Source organism: Denticeps clupeoides, chromosome 5 (assembly GCF_900700375.1).
Source record: "Denticeps clupeoides chromosome 5, fDenClu1.1, whole genome shotgun sequence".
In the NCBI taxonomy this organism is placed as follows: Eukaryota; Metazoa; Chordata; class Actinopteri; order Clupeiformes; family Denticipitidae; genus Denticeps; species Denticeps clupeoides.
The window spans coordinates 28,185,378-28,202,174 of record NC_041711.1 but is presented as its reverse complement, the minus strand read 5'-3'; the positions used below and the strand labels follow the sequence as shown (position 1 = coordinate 28,202,174).

Here is a 16,797-nt window from a genome sequence, read left to right as displayed (position 1 = left end):
GTTGTCGAGACGTGCGCTGGGTGGCTTGGTTCTGTTAGGAGATACGGACGTTCTTTGATGTAGTGATATGGTTATGGTTCGTTTATGGTTAAAAACGACATTATTTATTCGGTTGTGATGCCATTGTTGCAGGTAGGAGGGATGTTCTGTAGCATTAGGATAAGACGTATAAAATGCACCATCCAAAAAAACCAAACCCCTAAAAAGAATGAGTTCGTTTTAGTAACTTTGTGCGCTATTTTTTAGTAAACATTACATGAGTTTGACATGGGCTTTATTTTAGGGAGTTTTTAGGATCTCATAAGGCCCCTTGCCCTCCTCACAACTCCATTCTTCAATGAGTAGGTAACAGAGCCCAGAACGTTGCCTGCTTTTCCTGAATGCAACTTGTTTCTTGGTATCCTAGACTGCAGACTCCAATTCTAGTAATTACAGAAACAAAAGACTCAGGGATAGATGCCTTTATGGTCACTATGCAAGAACAGAGAGATAACGTTTGGAGCAAACCAGCAGATGCACATTTAACCTAGGGATTTCAACGAAGATAACTAGAATATAAGTATAAAAAAATGGTCTATTTACAATTTAAAGTAAGTAGTGGGTTAAAGTGCAGGTAAGATGATGATTGAGGGAAAAAGAAGGAGACGTGATATTGCACTGTTGTGCATGTACAGTTGTGCGTGTATGTGTGTGTGTGCATTTGTGCAGACGTTCAGTGAGTCCTGATGTTAATTAGCAGGTTAGAAAGTGTGCTGGGAATTCATCTGTTTGATGGTGGTGTGGTAGAAACTGTTCCAGTACTGGGATGTCCTGTTGCACTTGCCAGACGGTAGCAGTGTGAAGAGGAGCATAAAGGATGCGATGGCAGAAGCTGCTGAACTTGAGAACTTCAGGTGCATGAGAACATAAATGAACAGAACCCATACAGAAACAGTAAAGAAGTTGTGATTGTAATCTGCCCTTTTCTTTTCAATTTATTCCCCAAGTACGAAATACAGGGACCATTGCAGCCACATCTACTACATGCTCTTCATAGACACCCTCACATCTTTGAGATTGAGAACAGGCTTGGCTGCAGGTGGCCCTATCTGTTCATATGCTTCACATCATATCTGCACAGTAGTGCAGGAGCAGGCATTCATTAGATGCATTATTTTACTTTACTTTTACAGAATGTGGTGTACATACGGTATGGTTTAATTATTTTCTTTCACGGTTGTTTGTGACTTGAGGGCCTGTGTAATGATCCCGGGGCACAAGTTTTTAGGTATGGTCATGTGTGTGTTGGTTTTGGGCGTGTCCCCCGTGTGAACAATCCTTTCCTTTCCCCATTTCCACGTCCCCTTTCCCAAAGTAGAATTTTATATTATCCTACCATTTGTTATCCTACCATATTTATCACCACTGATCAACTCACCCTCAGAACTCGCTGAGCTTAACCAAGCGATTAAATGAAGTAACACTTCATAATACATTAGATAATGTTGCTCCCCTCAAAAGGAAAAGTCAAAGAGAAAAATGTAATACTTTGGTCTAACGATTACACATGTTTTCGTGATTGCCATACCTTTCTACCCTAAAAGGCAAGAGCAAAATCAATCCCAGATTCCGCTTTAAAACATGGATAATATTACTTGATATAATAGTAGTGACGATTTTATGGACTTATTTAATGCTAATATTGTTATGATCAGAGATAAGGTTCAAAACATAACAAACAGCTATTTATGACTAGAGAAAACAATCTTCCAATAGCAGACTTTCAACACTCCCTAAAGAGCCTGAATTAATCCCATCATCAAATCAATGAACTTGTATATTTGATCTGCTTCCTACAAACGTCCTTAAAAGGTAGCACCAGATGTTATAAATCCCATCCTTAAAATTATTCATCTGTTGCTCAGCACTGGTCATGTACCAAGTTTCTTCAAGGTAGCAGTCATCGGGACCATTGTTAAAAACAGATCTTGAGTAAGGTTTTGAACTATAGACCAATATCCATTTACATTTACATTTTCTGCATTTATCAGACCCCCTTATTCAGAGCGACTTACAATCAGTAGTTACAGGGACAGTCCCCTCCCTGGAGTAATTTAGGGTTAAGTGTCTTGGTCAGGGACACAATGGTAGTAAGTGGGGTTTGAACCTGGGTCTTCTGGTTCATAGGCAAGTGTGTTACCCCCTAGGCTATTACCACCCTAATATCCCACCTCCTGTTTATATCGAAAATTTTAGAAAAGGCCGTAGCCCAGCAGCTGTGTGCATACCTACACAGCAACATAATTCATGAAGTATATCAGTCAGGATTTAGACCCGGGAATTAGGTCTGAGACAGCATTAGTATGATAATTATCATATTTGGACGATAATTTTAACCTTTTGTATAATAATAATAAAAAAAACAATAATTTTACCCCTTCATTTTATTTCTTTAGCACAACAGGGTACAGATCTCTGTTTTCATCTGGCTACACAGACATACTTGGCTTTTTTATGTGCAGTCATCTCATGTGCCTTTATAGCCAATCAATAAACAATGTAACACACAGGTGTCAATAGGTGACCTATTATTTGGCCCAATGAAACGAAGCATTGATAACACACAAACTACAGATCCTGTAATGCAGTGCTTCAGTTTTCCTTGTTGAATGCGATCCAGAACACGTTCTGTAGGTAAAAGTTACATTATACACTCTGACAAAGTTCTGTGGATGAAACGTCTCTACTTTAAAGAAAGAAAGTCCAGTTGTCATGACTCAACTTTCAGACAAATTCACCTGGATGACTGAGAATCTTCACAGACATTTGATAGTATTGTTCATGCTATTCTCATTGACGTGTTAGAGAACATTGTTTGGATTACTGGAAACGCCCTTTCCTGGTTCAGATCATATTTGAATGCGCACAATAATGGTGATTCGTCTTCACATAGTAAAGTTGTCACAACCATGCGGGCATGACGAGGCGGGTGTACGGAGAGGAGGACGAAGAGTGACGAGAAGATGAGGAATGAAGGACGCAATCACCTGACATCACGAAACCTGGGGTTTAATGGTGAAGCACAAGACAGGGGAGACATCCGAGACGTTGACACTGGTGAACATGGAACATAACTTTAAAGGCCTGACAGCGAACAGAAACGAACAGGGCAGCTTTATACAATTAACACAGGTGAAAACGATTAGGGAACATTACACAGGACAGTGAAACTGTTCCTCACAGCCCTTATTATACCTTGTATTGCACTTCATATTCTCCGAGCCTCCAGTACTGCTTGCATGGTTCCTCCATCTCTGAAGCTAAAAGGAAGACACTCATCTAGCCTCTTCTGTCTTGGTCTCGGCGGTGGAATGAACTTCCCCTCATGGTCAGAACAGCACAGTCACTGAGTATTTTCAAATGGCAGCTCAAGACCTTCCTCTTTAGAGAATATTTAGATTAACTTGTAACCTTCTTATTGTCTGACTTATGTAAAGAAACTACAACAGAGTGAATAAAAAGATTGTATTCATAGTTTATCACTTTATTGATGGAAGGCCATTGCAAGTCGCTGTAAAGTCCACTTGAATGCACAATCACCTTATCAAGCATAGACAGAGTTCAATTCACCTTAACCTAGTTGTTAACAGTAACACTGCAGGGATGTCCATTTCATGCTCTTGCTAGCCTGGAAGGGGGTCCCTCTCTGAATGACTCCTTTCCAAGGTTTCTTCCAATTTTTTCATCCATGTGAGCTTTCTAGGGTGTCATCCGTAGGGATTGTTAAGACCATACTAAGACATACTGCTTGTGATGTTGGGATACCAAAATAAATTGTCATGGCTGCCCACTGCTTACCAAGGGTGATTGGTTAAAAGCAGAGGACACATTTAGTTGTGTCACCGTGTGCTGTGTATCATAATGACAATATGTGTCCATAATGTGTATGAATTATGATTAACCTAGAAAAAAGTGTGTCAGAATGTCTACCTGGCTGCTGTGCCCTGTGTGTAGGGTGTTGAAGCAGGTAAAGGCGTGAGAAGAAATTACAACGCTCTTCATGTCAAAATATTTGATTTATCACCATCTGTCAATGTGGAGAAAGAGGTTTATGATTTACGTGTGTAGGGACCTTCCAGCACCACCTGTTCTTATACAAGAACCACAAAAACAACACCTTGGTTGACCTTCTGTGGGTAGGGTTGACCTTTTAACATCACCACCTGTGACTCAATGGAGGACACGATTTTGGCAAAACTGACATTATGTGACGCCCAGAGGTCATTGAGCGCACACAGCAGACAATCGTGTGCCTGGTTAGCAGGTCCGGATGGCTCTCAACTGATTCCTGTAGAATCAGTATGCTGCCACCAGTCATGGCAGCTGCATTGATATGGAGAGACTGTTCTTCCCTTCTATTTAGTGCTGTCTACTCCTGATGAAGTAGTCACATGGTTGTTTTCAGTTCCGGTATTGTTTTCCATTGCTGTGACCCACATGCTTGCAGGTTTCCTTTTATTCAAAGTTCTTGTTTTACATGTCCTGCCCCTGTGGTATTTCCTGCAGTATCTCTAGGGTTGGGTATATTTTGGGCTTCATTCAATACTGGTGCCAAATGAATGCTTTTAATTTGGCACCAGTATTTGTTGGTTTCTAAAAAGTATATAAAACAGTAAAGTATAACAGAGGTTATGAATTAGACATATTTCTTAGACATTCCAGGTTGCCAGGTAAGCAAAACCAAAAGTAGGTTTTGACTGCCTGACTCCACCTACTGGCTTATGTGTCAAAATAAAGTAATGCTGTTCTTCATAGAATGAGTGAAGCTTCTTTTATTCTCCCGGTGCAATGGAAACTTCCCAGAACAATTCAATTTGAATCTGCTTGTACATTTGCACGTGATAAGCAGTTTATACAACCTCAATTGAACCAACTAAAGATTTAAGGTCCAGCGGGCCACTAGACAGGTTTTAGTTGATGATGATGATGATGATGATGAGAACCCTTTATTGCTGTTGCAGCATACCATGTCAATAGTAAACAAGTACTACTGAAACCCGGCCATTCAACTCAACTATACATATACACAACACAGTATCACATTGGGGGTAGACATGTCAGGAAGATGGGGGAACCCCCAGACTTCCCTCCAATGGGGAGTACATTGTGGGAACCAAAAAAATAATAATACCTCGCAACATAATTACAAAGACTCTACAAAACATAAAAAGTAAAAGTCACTTGCAAAAGGGGAGAGAAAATGTGTACGTGGAGGTGGTCCCAGTCCGATTCCGCAGCCATGTTTCAGGCACTCACACAGACCCACCAGCTCATGCCGGGGGGGTACGAAGCGAGCCGAGGTTTGGGGTGGGCGGTGAGTGCATATCTGTGTGTTTGTGTGTGTATGTGTGTGTATCCACGTGTCCTTGGGTTAGGGAAGGAATAAGAGTGTCAATGAGAGAGTCAAGCTGCCCTGCCCTCCAGGGAGATGTTGATTCAGCAGCAGAAGCTGATTAGGGAGCCGAATGCCGATAGGAAACAGTTGTTTGGGTTTTCGGCCAGAAATTTTCGCAGCTGTTATATTTCAGCTTGAGCCTGCTTGGTGGCCTGACTAGGCATGTTTTGTCAGCATACAATATTTTTTGATGTTATATTCTCACTTGAGTCTTGACATTTAGACGTGAAAAGCAATTTCAATTTAACCAACTAAAAAGCAACTGGTCACTAGTTTATTTTTTAGTTGAAATCGCCAGAATATTTTGGCAGTGTAGAAGCTGCCGGTGAACCGGTTGGAGAGGGTGTGTTAATACAACAGATATTGTTGAGGTCAGCTCCAGGATCTCTGACAAAATAATGAGCTTCATGGATAATCCATGCACCGCCCACATTGCCCTTGAACGTGACAGGAAACGGGCACAAAAATATTTCCTTGACGGCAGCAGAATACGGCACACTCAGGGGTCCAAACAAGTGTCCAAGGTGTCCTGCGATAATTTCGAACTGTACTTTAAGGTGTGCATACTGTAATCGAGGTAAAAAGGTATTTAGTTTCGTACATAAATCCTCTGTACTCTTTTTAATTTGCTTCTCCACCTTTTTTCCTTTCATATGTTTGTTTTTTTTACTGTCAAGCGGCAGGTCAAGCATATTACAAGTCAGCTAAAACATCTATAAACCCCATTAAGCTGCTATGCCAAACTGCTGTTTCCTTCATTCATATGTAACGAATATAGAATTTGCCTCTCAGTTCTGCTTCATTGTCTTACTGAGCTCGCCAAGGTATGTGTGTATCTTTTTAAGCGCGAGTTCAGTTTTATGCACATACGGTTTATGCACACTCTCATACGGTCCCTGGGAGGCAATTCCATTACCACTAAAAATGGAGGTTTAACAATAATGTTCATGTTATTGTAAAATAATTTATTGGCAGGATGAATTATGTTTGGTAATGTTGGTAATTAGGCAATGTCGTTCTTCACAGGGGAAGAGTCTGCAGGAGGGAATCACATTTGAGCAAATGCAGGTGAGTATTACTACATAACCTGATTAATAAAGTCGTACTTACTGTGTAATAAAATGACGGTGTAAAGATCTGCTGCTTTTCTTTGTCTGACAGCAGACCGTGATTGAGGAGGAACTGGAGGAAAATGGATACTACGGAGCAGCTTAGTTATGTGTACACAGTTTTTCTTTTAAATAGTTTGGTTAATAATTCAGTCCGTTTGGTAAATTATGCGTTATGCACGAAAACAGAAGCCTGCCCACAAGCTCTTTCATTTGATCTCCTTTTTGTTGATTGAAAAAAGCATGTGCTCCTTCCCTCCAGAATATTGGAACATTAAGTTGTTTTAACGTCCATTTTCCCTCCGGATCGTCTGCATTTTTCGTCTTCTCTTCTTCAGGTAAGCACACAAATTGCACTTATATCCAATGAACAGTAGGCGGCCCTGTTTCCCCCAAATCGCAAACACTTAAATGACACAAAAGTCACTTTTACGCCATAACATGTAGACTCAAAACAAACACATTTATAATATACACAATTACGCAAGAAAAGGCTGTGTTGCACATAACCGTAAAAAATGAAATGCAGACCGCGGACAGTAGCGCCTCACTGTGAAACAATTACCAGCCAATCAGAAAAGGAAAGACCTAAACAAAAGACAATCAATGAACAGCAATAGTGTAACCGGGCGAAATGCAACACAACAACCAATGAAAAGGTGTCCAGAAAGCATGTGGTAGTAAGTAGAATAGCCTTTACAGTTCATCTGGAAAGTATCCACAGCGTTTTGGTATTTTACAGCCTAATCCCAAAATGGATTGAATGCATTTCCTCAAAATTCTACACACAACACATAATGACAACATGAAAAAAGGTTTACTTGAGGTTTTGGCAAATGTATTAAAAATTATATAAAAAATGAGGAACCATGTGTACATCCAGGATGTCTCTGTATGTTGCTGCAGTCATCTTTCCCTTTTAGCCTGACTAGTCTCCCAGTTCCTGCAGCAGAAAAATATTGCCACAGCATGATGTAGCCACCACTAAACTTCACTGTAAAGATGGTATTGGCCTGTTGATGAGCGGTGCCTGGTTTCCTCCAAACATGATGCCTGGCATTCACACCAAAGACCAGAGTTTTATGTTTCTCATGGTCCGAGGGTCCTTCAGGTGGCTTTTGACAAACTCCAGGTTGGCTGCCATGTGCCTTGTACTAAGTAGTGGTGGTAGTAGCCTAGTGGGTAACACACTCACCTATGAACCAGAAGACCCGGGTTCGAATCCCACTCACTACCATTGTGTCCCTGAGCAAGACACTTAACCCTGAGTTGTCCCTGTAACTACTGATTGTAAGTCGCTCTGGATAAGGGCGTCTGATAAATGCTGTAAAATGTAAATGTTTTCCATCTGACCACTCAACCACACAGTCCAGATTGGTTGATTTCTGCAGAGATGGTTGTCCTTCTAGACGTTTTTCCTCTATCTACTGAGGACCCCTGGAGCTCTGACAGAGTGACCATTGGGATCTTGTTCACCTCCCTGACTAAGGCGCTTCTTCCCAGATCACTCAGTTTAGATGGCCAGCCAGCTCTGGTTGTGAAATCTTCCCACTTACAGATGATGGAGACAACTGTGCTCAGTCTGGCGGGTCTACAGACAGTTCATTTGATTTAATGCTTGATTTGTGCTCTGACATGAACTGTCAACTGTGTGACCTTATATAAGCAGGTGTGTGTCTTTCCAAATCATGTAAAATCAAGTGTTTTATTCACAGGTGGACTCAAACTAAGACACAAAAACATCTCAAGGATCAGTTCAATTTTGAGCTTTCATGGCAAAGGCTGTGACTATGTACATGTGCCAAACGTTGTCATTAGGGAGTGATGTTTAGATGTTTGAGGAAAAAATGTATTTAGTCTATTTTGGAATAGAGCTGCAACATAACAAAATGTGGAGAAAGTGATGTGCTGTGAATACTTTCCGGATGCACCGTATATGCTTTTTGCCGATATATTCCATACATTACATTACTCAAACTGAACAAGTTCGATGCTTTATTTAATTTCTTATCAGCAGTCAGTGTGCTCAAGTTTGTTAACAAGGAATTATTGAACATTTTCACAGTTTTGGATACTTTCATTTTTGGCTTTATTTTCTCTTTATTCATTGTAATGTTTAAGTTGGACCGTACAATTCAGAATTTGATACATTTGTGGCCAACTGTGCTTGAAAAGGTTTTATGGGCTGGTCTGAACATAGTTTGTACATTATACCGCCTAAACATTGAACATTGAATGAAAACAACCAGTGCTGAATTGGATTTATGAGTAGTCTTTTTTACATCAAGTAATTGAAAGTAAATAAGCAACTTTTCCTCAAAGTAAATTTGAAATCTTTTACTTTTACTCAAGTAGATTTTTAGATGGGTAATTTTTTACTTTTACTTGAGTAGAATTTAAACAAAGTAAAGATAATTTTCCTTAATTACATTTCAGTTCTTTTTTTCCACCTCTGGACATTTGTAACAAAACAAAATCGACGCATCTTTGCAATGTTTCATTTACATGGTAACAGCACCATCTGGTGGAAGGTTGTCATGGTCTCTAAAGGTGGACTTGTGGCAGTTGATGACATGTCCTTACAGTCCAAACATTAGCTGCAGTTTAGGTTAACTGCTGTTGCATAAGTGGTCCAGGTGTGTGTGTGTGTTGTCACTATGTCCACCGGTGACTCCAGCTTGGTCATGACCCTGACCTGGATACAGGGTATATGAGGATCCTTAAAAGTCCTTAAATTGGATTTTCAAAAATTAATACCTTAAATACACTGCTCAAACAAATAAAGGGAACACTTAAACAACAAAATGTAATTCCAAGTCTTTCAGACTTCTGTGAAATGAAACTGACTGACAATTAATTTCACTTTACTGTTGTGCAAATAGAATAGACAGCAGGTGGAAATTACAGGCAATTAGCAGGAAATCCCCATAAAAGGCGTGGTTCTGCAGGTGGTGACCACAGACCACTTCTCAGTTCCTATGCTTCCTGGCTGATGTTTTGGTCACTTTTTAATGCTGGCGGTGCTTTCACTCTTGTGGTACCTTGAGACGGAGTCTACAACCCACAAATGTGGCTCAGGTAGTGCAGCTCATCCAGGATGGCACATCAATGCGAGCTGTGGCAAGAAGGTTTGCTGTGTCTGTCAGTGTCGTGTCCAGAGCATGGACGCGCTACCAGGAGACAGGCCAGTACATCAGGAGACGTGGAGGAGGCCGTAGGAGGGCAACAACCCAGCAGCAGGGCTGCTTCCTCCTCCTTTGTGCAAAGAGGAACAGGAGGATCTCCAGCAGGCCACACATTTACATGTGTCTGCTCAAACGGTCAGAAACATACTCGATGAGGGTGGTATAAGGGCCCGACATCCACACGTGGGGGTTGTACTTATAGCCCAACACAATGCAGCACATTTGGCATTTGCCAGAAAACATCAAGATTGGCAAATTTGCCACAGATGAAAGTAGGTTTACACTGAGCACATGTGACAAACGTGACTTGAGATTGCTGGAGAGTCTGGAGATGTCATGGAGAACGTTGTGTTGCCTGCAACATTCTCCAGGATGACTGGTGTTGGGTGGCATTTCTTAGAGGGGGGCCGCACAGCCATCCATGTGCTCACCAGAGGCAGCCTGACTGCCATTAGGCACCGAGATGAGATCCTTTGGGAGGAGATCCCTCAGGAGACCATCTACCACTTCGTCAGGAGCATGCCCAGGCGTTGTAGGGAGGTCATACAGGCATGTCGAGGCCAATCACACTACTGAGCCTCATTTTGACTTGTTTTAAGGACATTACATCAAAGTTGTATCAGCCTGTGATATGTTTTTCAACTTTAATTTTGAGTGTGACTCCAAATCAAGACCTGATTGGTTGATAAATTAGATTTCCATTGGGAGCACATTCAACATTCAACTAAAGAACAAAGTATTTAATAAGAATATTTGATTCATTCAGATGTCCGTTTTTGTGTTACCTTTATTTTTTGAGCAGTGCGTCATTAAAACGAACTAGTAATCCTTAAATCTGAAAGTACTGATTCTTAGTCTCACTTCAGTCTGTTAACCTTTTCTGCCATTTGCGTGACTGGTGTCAGGGAATGCAGAGTAAAGCTGGAAATCAATTTCTATTATTTTAATCTAGTCAAGCTTGCACGATAAATGATCCTTTACGTATGATTCACTGCTTGTAAAAATCGTTTTTTGTCAATTAGATTTTTTGCATGTTGTAAATAAATGTATTCAATGTTTTTTGATATGTTCATTTATCTCTGCCACCATCATCAGTTGATGGTGACACATATTACTGTGGTGCTAACTCCATGTCAGGTAGTGAGTCAAATAATTACTGAGCACAACGTAAGAACCTCAGTTCTTACACCCTTATTGTTCACTGTTCAAATTCACAACCACCCTGTACAGCATTGCAGCTTTCTTAAAGTACCTTGCACATTTTACAAGGCATACAGTATGTGTGACATCACAACGACAGACCAGGTGGGAATGGAGTGAAGTCGGGTGACGATGAACTTGTAGTTAGAAATGCAAAAAGTACAAATTTGTCTCAGCATCTAAAACCCTAAAATATCCCATTTATATCTATATATTACTATATGTAGTACATCTTTCCTAGAATGTACCTTGTCTTGAAAATGTATGTATTTATTTATATTAAGCTGCAGTATTGGGAAAATAACAATAATTGCAGTGATGTAAAGATTTTGTAATGATTAATTTTATGTGATTTTCTTTATTATTCTTAGGCAAGCAAATGCCATTTGTCAACATTGATCTTAGTAATCGCAATATGAATTTTTGGGCTTCCTTAAACCTGCATAAACTGGATAAGTAGGTTCAGAAACTAGAAGGATTGGACTGCGGTAGTGATTATAATGCTTAAACAGCTGTTTTTTAAAATTGGAATAAATAAATGTCAGAATTTATTTATTTATAGAATTTGCTATTAATGTAATATCACGTTTGTCACAAGTGCCACAAATACAATAACAATGTACCTGATAATATTTAAACTGGAATATATTTATTGATGTATAATTCATATAGATATATTTGAAATAGACATCCACAATTATACATACTGCACTGTCGTAAAAGAAATAAAGATACATATACATGTAGACATGAAATAATACAGGGCTGACTCATTTGCGTTGTTAGAGCAATGAAATACATTTTCAATGTCTGGGGATTTTCTCTGCATAGAATATTCCAGAACAGAGACACAGAATATACCCCGGAAAATGGGTTTTATAATGGGCCACCTTGTTCTGTCAACAACAACAACAAAAAAAATGAATCAGACAAAATGCAACTACAGAATTGCAGACCCATGTCTAGCTGTGACATGAGGTCATAAGGCCATCCACATGCTTGGTCAACTCCCATTTACATTATTCTTTCCCTTAAACGAGTGCATGGTATACTGAGTACTGCATACCGAACTTCCTGGTAAGGGTTGGATAATGGAAGACAAACACACAATGCCTAAATGCTATTAAAATGGCAGTAACAAATACTCGTCTTCCTGACAAGAACTACATTTCTCAAGCAAATATCTACAGATCAACAAAATTCGCTCTAGGCTGGCATAGACCCAAAAAGCCTGTTGTGCTTTTTTGCAGCCTCTGAGCTGCTCCACGATACCATGTGCAAACAAAGTACTTCTACTAAAAGCAAACAGAAGATAAGATAAAGCATTCTGACTGCTAGCTAGAACTAACGAAGTCATACATTCTGACACACATGAGCAACAAAGACACATTTACTGTATATTTCTCTATATACTTTCCTCTATTTTTTTTAGGACCACGTTGTCCTCATATGTAAGGAGGGTCAATACTCAAGATTGTCCCATAAGGTTAGCCATGCGTTAGCAGCATGTGAATGCTGTTTAAGTCCTTGACAGGTATTTCCTTAACAAGGTGTAGTGTTTAAGAAACTAGCACGATGGAAGTTCAGCAGACTTAGATAATAATATGCAGATTTTAATATTATTTACATCTCATATATAACTTACTCAAGTAAAAAGCACTGAAATGAAAGTGGTCCTGTGGATCAGAAAAATGATCCATAATTAACTTAAAATGGTTCCTTAAGATGGTGAAGTGCCTTTTAATTTGCTAATCTGCAAACATCCATACCCCCCACCCCCACAAACAATAGAGTGTTTTCCACACACACATTCCTACTCAATGCCATTAGAAGATCTGCAGGTTAAATACATTCTACAGACTACTTTTGGTCGATATGACGAGAAACCACATCATGGTTCACGGGTGGACTTTAAAAGCCAGGAGTTCCTCAGAATGCATGTTGTTGAGGGACCGCAGGTCTGGCAACTTGAGGAGAAGCTTGGTGAAGATGGTGGCCTCGTTGGAGTGGTTTTTCATGATAAGGTTCCTTAATGCTTTGATCAGGGTATCCTGCAGAGCCTCTACAGATACCATGTTCTCAATTCCTGACCGGTCTGCCAGGCAGAGAGAGAAAAAAGGAAAAAAAAAAAACACAACCTATTATGCACTGGTTATGCACTCTACCTTACAATTAACTACACTGTTATTTCACAGTCTTCTGATCCCAGACCAATCAGTACCACCAACTGTTTGATCCACTATGTGAGTATTATAGTCCATTTATTTTGCCCACAACAACAAAACATGGAGAAGCTGCAGTCACCAGTTAGCGAAGCATCTTACCTGCTGAGACTAGCACCACAGCTGTGAAGAGGCTCATTTCTTCTTCATTGAGCTGCAGAGCGAGTAGTTTCTCACTAAACTCAAACATGGAGTTGAGAAGCTCTCCTGCTCCCATGGAGCGCAGAGCCTCCAGACTGTACTTGCGTCCACTCAGGAAGGTCACAGTGCGCTCCTTAACATCAAAGAGGGACACAAAGCGTACCATCAGGACCTATTGGAAGAGACAAGGCTGTGATTAGTTCAAAGGTTTATAGTTATTGAGTATAAAGAAATTGAGCCATATAATACAATCATAACTTACTATTATGCACAAATACCAAGCAAGAAGCACAATGATACATCATGATATAAAACAAAAAATCCAATAAGGCACTTTGTCTAACCTCAAATGTTCCAGCCTTCAAGAGGCTAACTTGGTCGTGCTGAGAGAGGTCCTGAAACCCAGGGATTCGCTTAGCAAATTCCACCACATCTCTAACCACAGGGGTGAAACTCATGGAAAATTCTTCCCAGATCTCATGACTGGACTTGTTTGGGTTTACAAAGGGAGAGGAGTTCATGGGACACACCTTTTGGAAACAGATAAAAACACGGTTATCATGGTTATCCATTTCTCAATCTCTCGCTAGTGATTTCAGACGTCTGAAATGAAAGTCAGACGTTTCACGCACCAGATGCCCTCTGTTGCCATGTGCAGCTGCTGCTGGCTCGTTCAGGTTGTGGTTGCTAACTTCGTAGACACCACTAGGGGCGGTCTGGGTCACACAGCCGCTGCTTCTGTCTTCCCTCAAGCACCCGTACAGGCTCGGCTGTGGAGGGTGATGGTAGCTGGCACGGGTGTGGTTGTTCCAGCGTCTCCAGCATTGTTCGGCCCGCGCCTCCGTGCCGCCGTGGCCGAGTCGCTCTGAAAGTCCTGGGGACAGCGACCCTTGCTGCTCGTATGTTAACGTCTGCTGGTGTGCCGCGTTCGTGCTGCCCACCACGTCTTCCTCCCCGCTGTCCGAGGAACAGGAGGAGGAGGCAGAGCTCAAGGAAGTGTCCATGGGAACAATGGACTCGGAGTCTACTGGAAGGTCTTGAGGACACTGAGGCGAGGAGGGTGATGAGGAAGAGGAGGAAGATGACGACAGAGAAGAGGAAGAGGAGGAACATGGGCTAGAGGGGTTGAGAATAGAGACCGGAGGGGTCACTGGATTCTTGGCACCATGGAGCATGTGGTGGAGCTGACTATTATTCATCATGTTGTTCATGGCATTCTGCATCTCCAGGAGCATCCGCTGCTTCTCCCGCTTGGGGATGCGCCCGAATCTGACAGCTGAAACACACAAAGACATGACTCGAGATGAGTCAATGTGCCACAAAATGTATACTAAATATGCCCAAAATGAGCCAACACCACACATCTAACCATCAACTCACCATCTCGGGACATGCCCACTGCTATGCACTTCTTGAACCTGCACTGTTGGCAGCGGTTGCGGTTAATCCGAACTATAGTGCAGTTTTCCGCCTTCAGACATTTCTTGTACTGAATATTCTGCTGGATGCTCCTCCGGAAGAATCCCTGTAATGCACAGACATCAAAGCGCATGTAATAATCTCACGCAGGAACGTAGAAAAGCGTGCTGCTTTGTGGAGACATTTGCAAACACGAGCTCACCTTGCAGCCCTCGCAGGCATGGACTCCGTAATGAAAACCTGAGGCCACGTCTCCGCACACCTTACACAGCAGCACCATGCCATTGAGTTCTGCACAACGCAACAAGGCGGTTACTCACCAGGCTTATGTTTAACGTGACATGGATTTAACGAAAGTCTACTGCTGTTTTATGGAGCAACTGACTTGTTATGCCACTCTTAGCCGTGGAAGGTGGAGCCCCTGGCTTGTCGGAGGTGTGGCTGCGAGCCTGGGCGTTCTTTGGCACAGGAAGCTGGTTGCCGGCCAAGAGGCCTCTGCTCCGGCTGGGTGTGGAGGAGAGAGGTGGCGAGCAGGAGGAGCTGCTGCTGTTCGAGCTGTCGCTCAGGCAGGACTCGGGGCTGAGGGAGGGTCCAGAAGAGCAGATGTACGCTATGACTCCTCCTGCAAGATGAGGACGCAGAAAGGAAGAGTTCATGATTCATTTTTAAAAAATGCTCCCCATAGCGACGTACCAAGTCGACCGAGTCCCAGTTACCAGACTTACTTAATGCCCTCATTCTGAATGGAAGACTTTTTTTTTGTCTTTTCATTCATCTTTATTGATCTTGAAATTTATACGCTTCTGTGACAATGTTAAATCGAACCAGACTGCTGTGCATATTCTGTCCAGCATTTAAATGGCCCAGTGTTTATAATTGCACCACGATCCGTCTGTTAAAAAAAAAAAATTCCATAACCTGGGTCTCGTTCATTAAAGGCAGAGGACGGTTACCTAACTATGACTCTCCGATTCGCGGAAGCCACCCACGCGTGGACCTGTCAAGTTTTCTCGGCGATGGAAAAAAAAAAAAAAAAAAAAAAAAAAAAAGAAAAGAAAGAGATATCTGGGTCACCACAACTGTCTCCCGCTGCCTCACGTGGTACTGCAGTCTGCCTCCGCGCCAGGCCACCGTGCGGAATTATGTAATGAGCGCGTCACGCCTCGGCTCGGCCAATCAGAGCGCACGGAGCGGAAGCGTGTACACAGTGGCACATGGCTAGGCTGGCCGGTCCATGTGAGACGGAGGAGCCCAGACGAGGCGAGTACAACGTGTCCGCGGCGGCACGCGAGGCGCGACGGATTCGGCGGAGAACACACACCCCCACCCCCCGACGGGAACGATGGATGAAATCGACAAAATCTCCCGAAACGCGAATGAACATAATCTTCCATGCATTCCAGTTTATGTGTGCCAGTTACGTTACGATGAGTTTGATTCAGAAATCCGATCTCTACTTTTGTGTCATTCGGATACATGAGGAAAAAAATGTTATTCATTGCTCGACTCATTGCTTCATCTAGCTGGACCACTAGATTTAAGGGGTTAAGACGCCTTACCTGATTTCGTCGGTTTCATATCTTCGGATAGATTCATCACGAGGAGAGAAACTTGGCAGGAGAGAAGATGCAGCAGTTGCAAGTTTGCACCAAAACGCCGAGCAACAAATGGACAGAAAGTTCCACGTTCAGACCGCTGCGGCTGTGCTGCCTTCCACTTTTCCGCCACAGTGAAAATGAAACATGGCCGCCGAGCGCAGAAACGAGAATAATTAAAAATAAAATAAAAAAAAAAAAGGTCTCTAATCCCGGACGGATTATTCGGTGTGTCGGTAAAAAAGCGGTCTCCTCTCGCGGAACTCCGCGTCGTCTGGGCGGCTGCTCGGCACTGAATGTTCCGAGTTGTGTGTTACCATGTGACCCACTTGTGGGCCACGCCCCCTGGCCTGGCGCTTTGAGTCACTTTAACCCAGTGACACACTTTCTCGGGGGCGGAGTCGCAATCGGCCCCGCTGTCACGTTGCCGCCGGCCCGGCCCGCAAATGTACAGTATGCCGCGGAGTCGTGTGACCTGGTTCGGCGGACGCG

At 42.3% G+C, this 16,797-nt stretch overlaps 1 protein-coding gene across 1 annotated transcript; it reads right to left on the bottom strand.

Moving 5' to 3' along the window:
* Positions 1-11,555: 11,555 nt before the first annotated feature.
* On the bottom strand, positions 11,556-16,615 carry nr1d2a (nuclear receptor subfamily 1, group D, member 2a). The gene is made up of 8 exons (XM_028979952.1): positions 16,270-16,615; positions 15,096-15,332; positions 14,913-15,001; positions 14,672-14,816; positions 13,924-14,567; positions 13,636-13,821; positions 13,253-13,463; positions 11,556-13,023 (listed from the first exon to the last, which is right to left on the bottom strand). Exons 1-8 carry the CDS (start codon positions 16,304-16,306, stop codon positions 12,827-12,829), a joined length of 1,746 nt encoding a protein of 581 aa, XP_028835785.1. The 5' UTR covers positions 16,307-16,615; the 3' UTR covers positions 11,556-12,826.
* Positions 16,616-16,797: the final 182 nt, after the last annotated feature.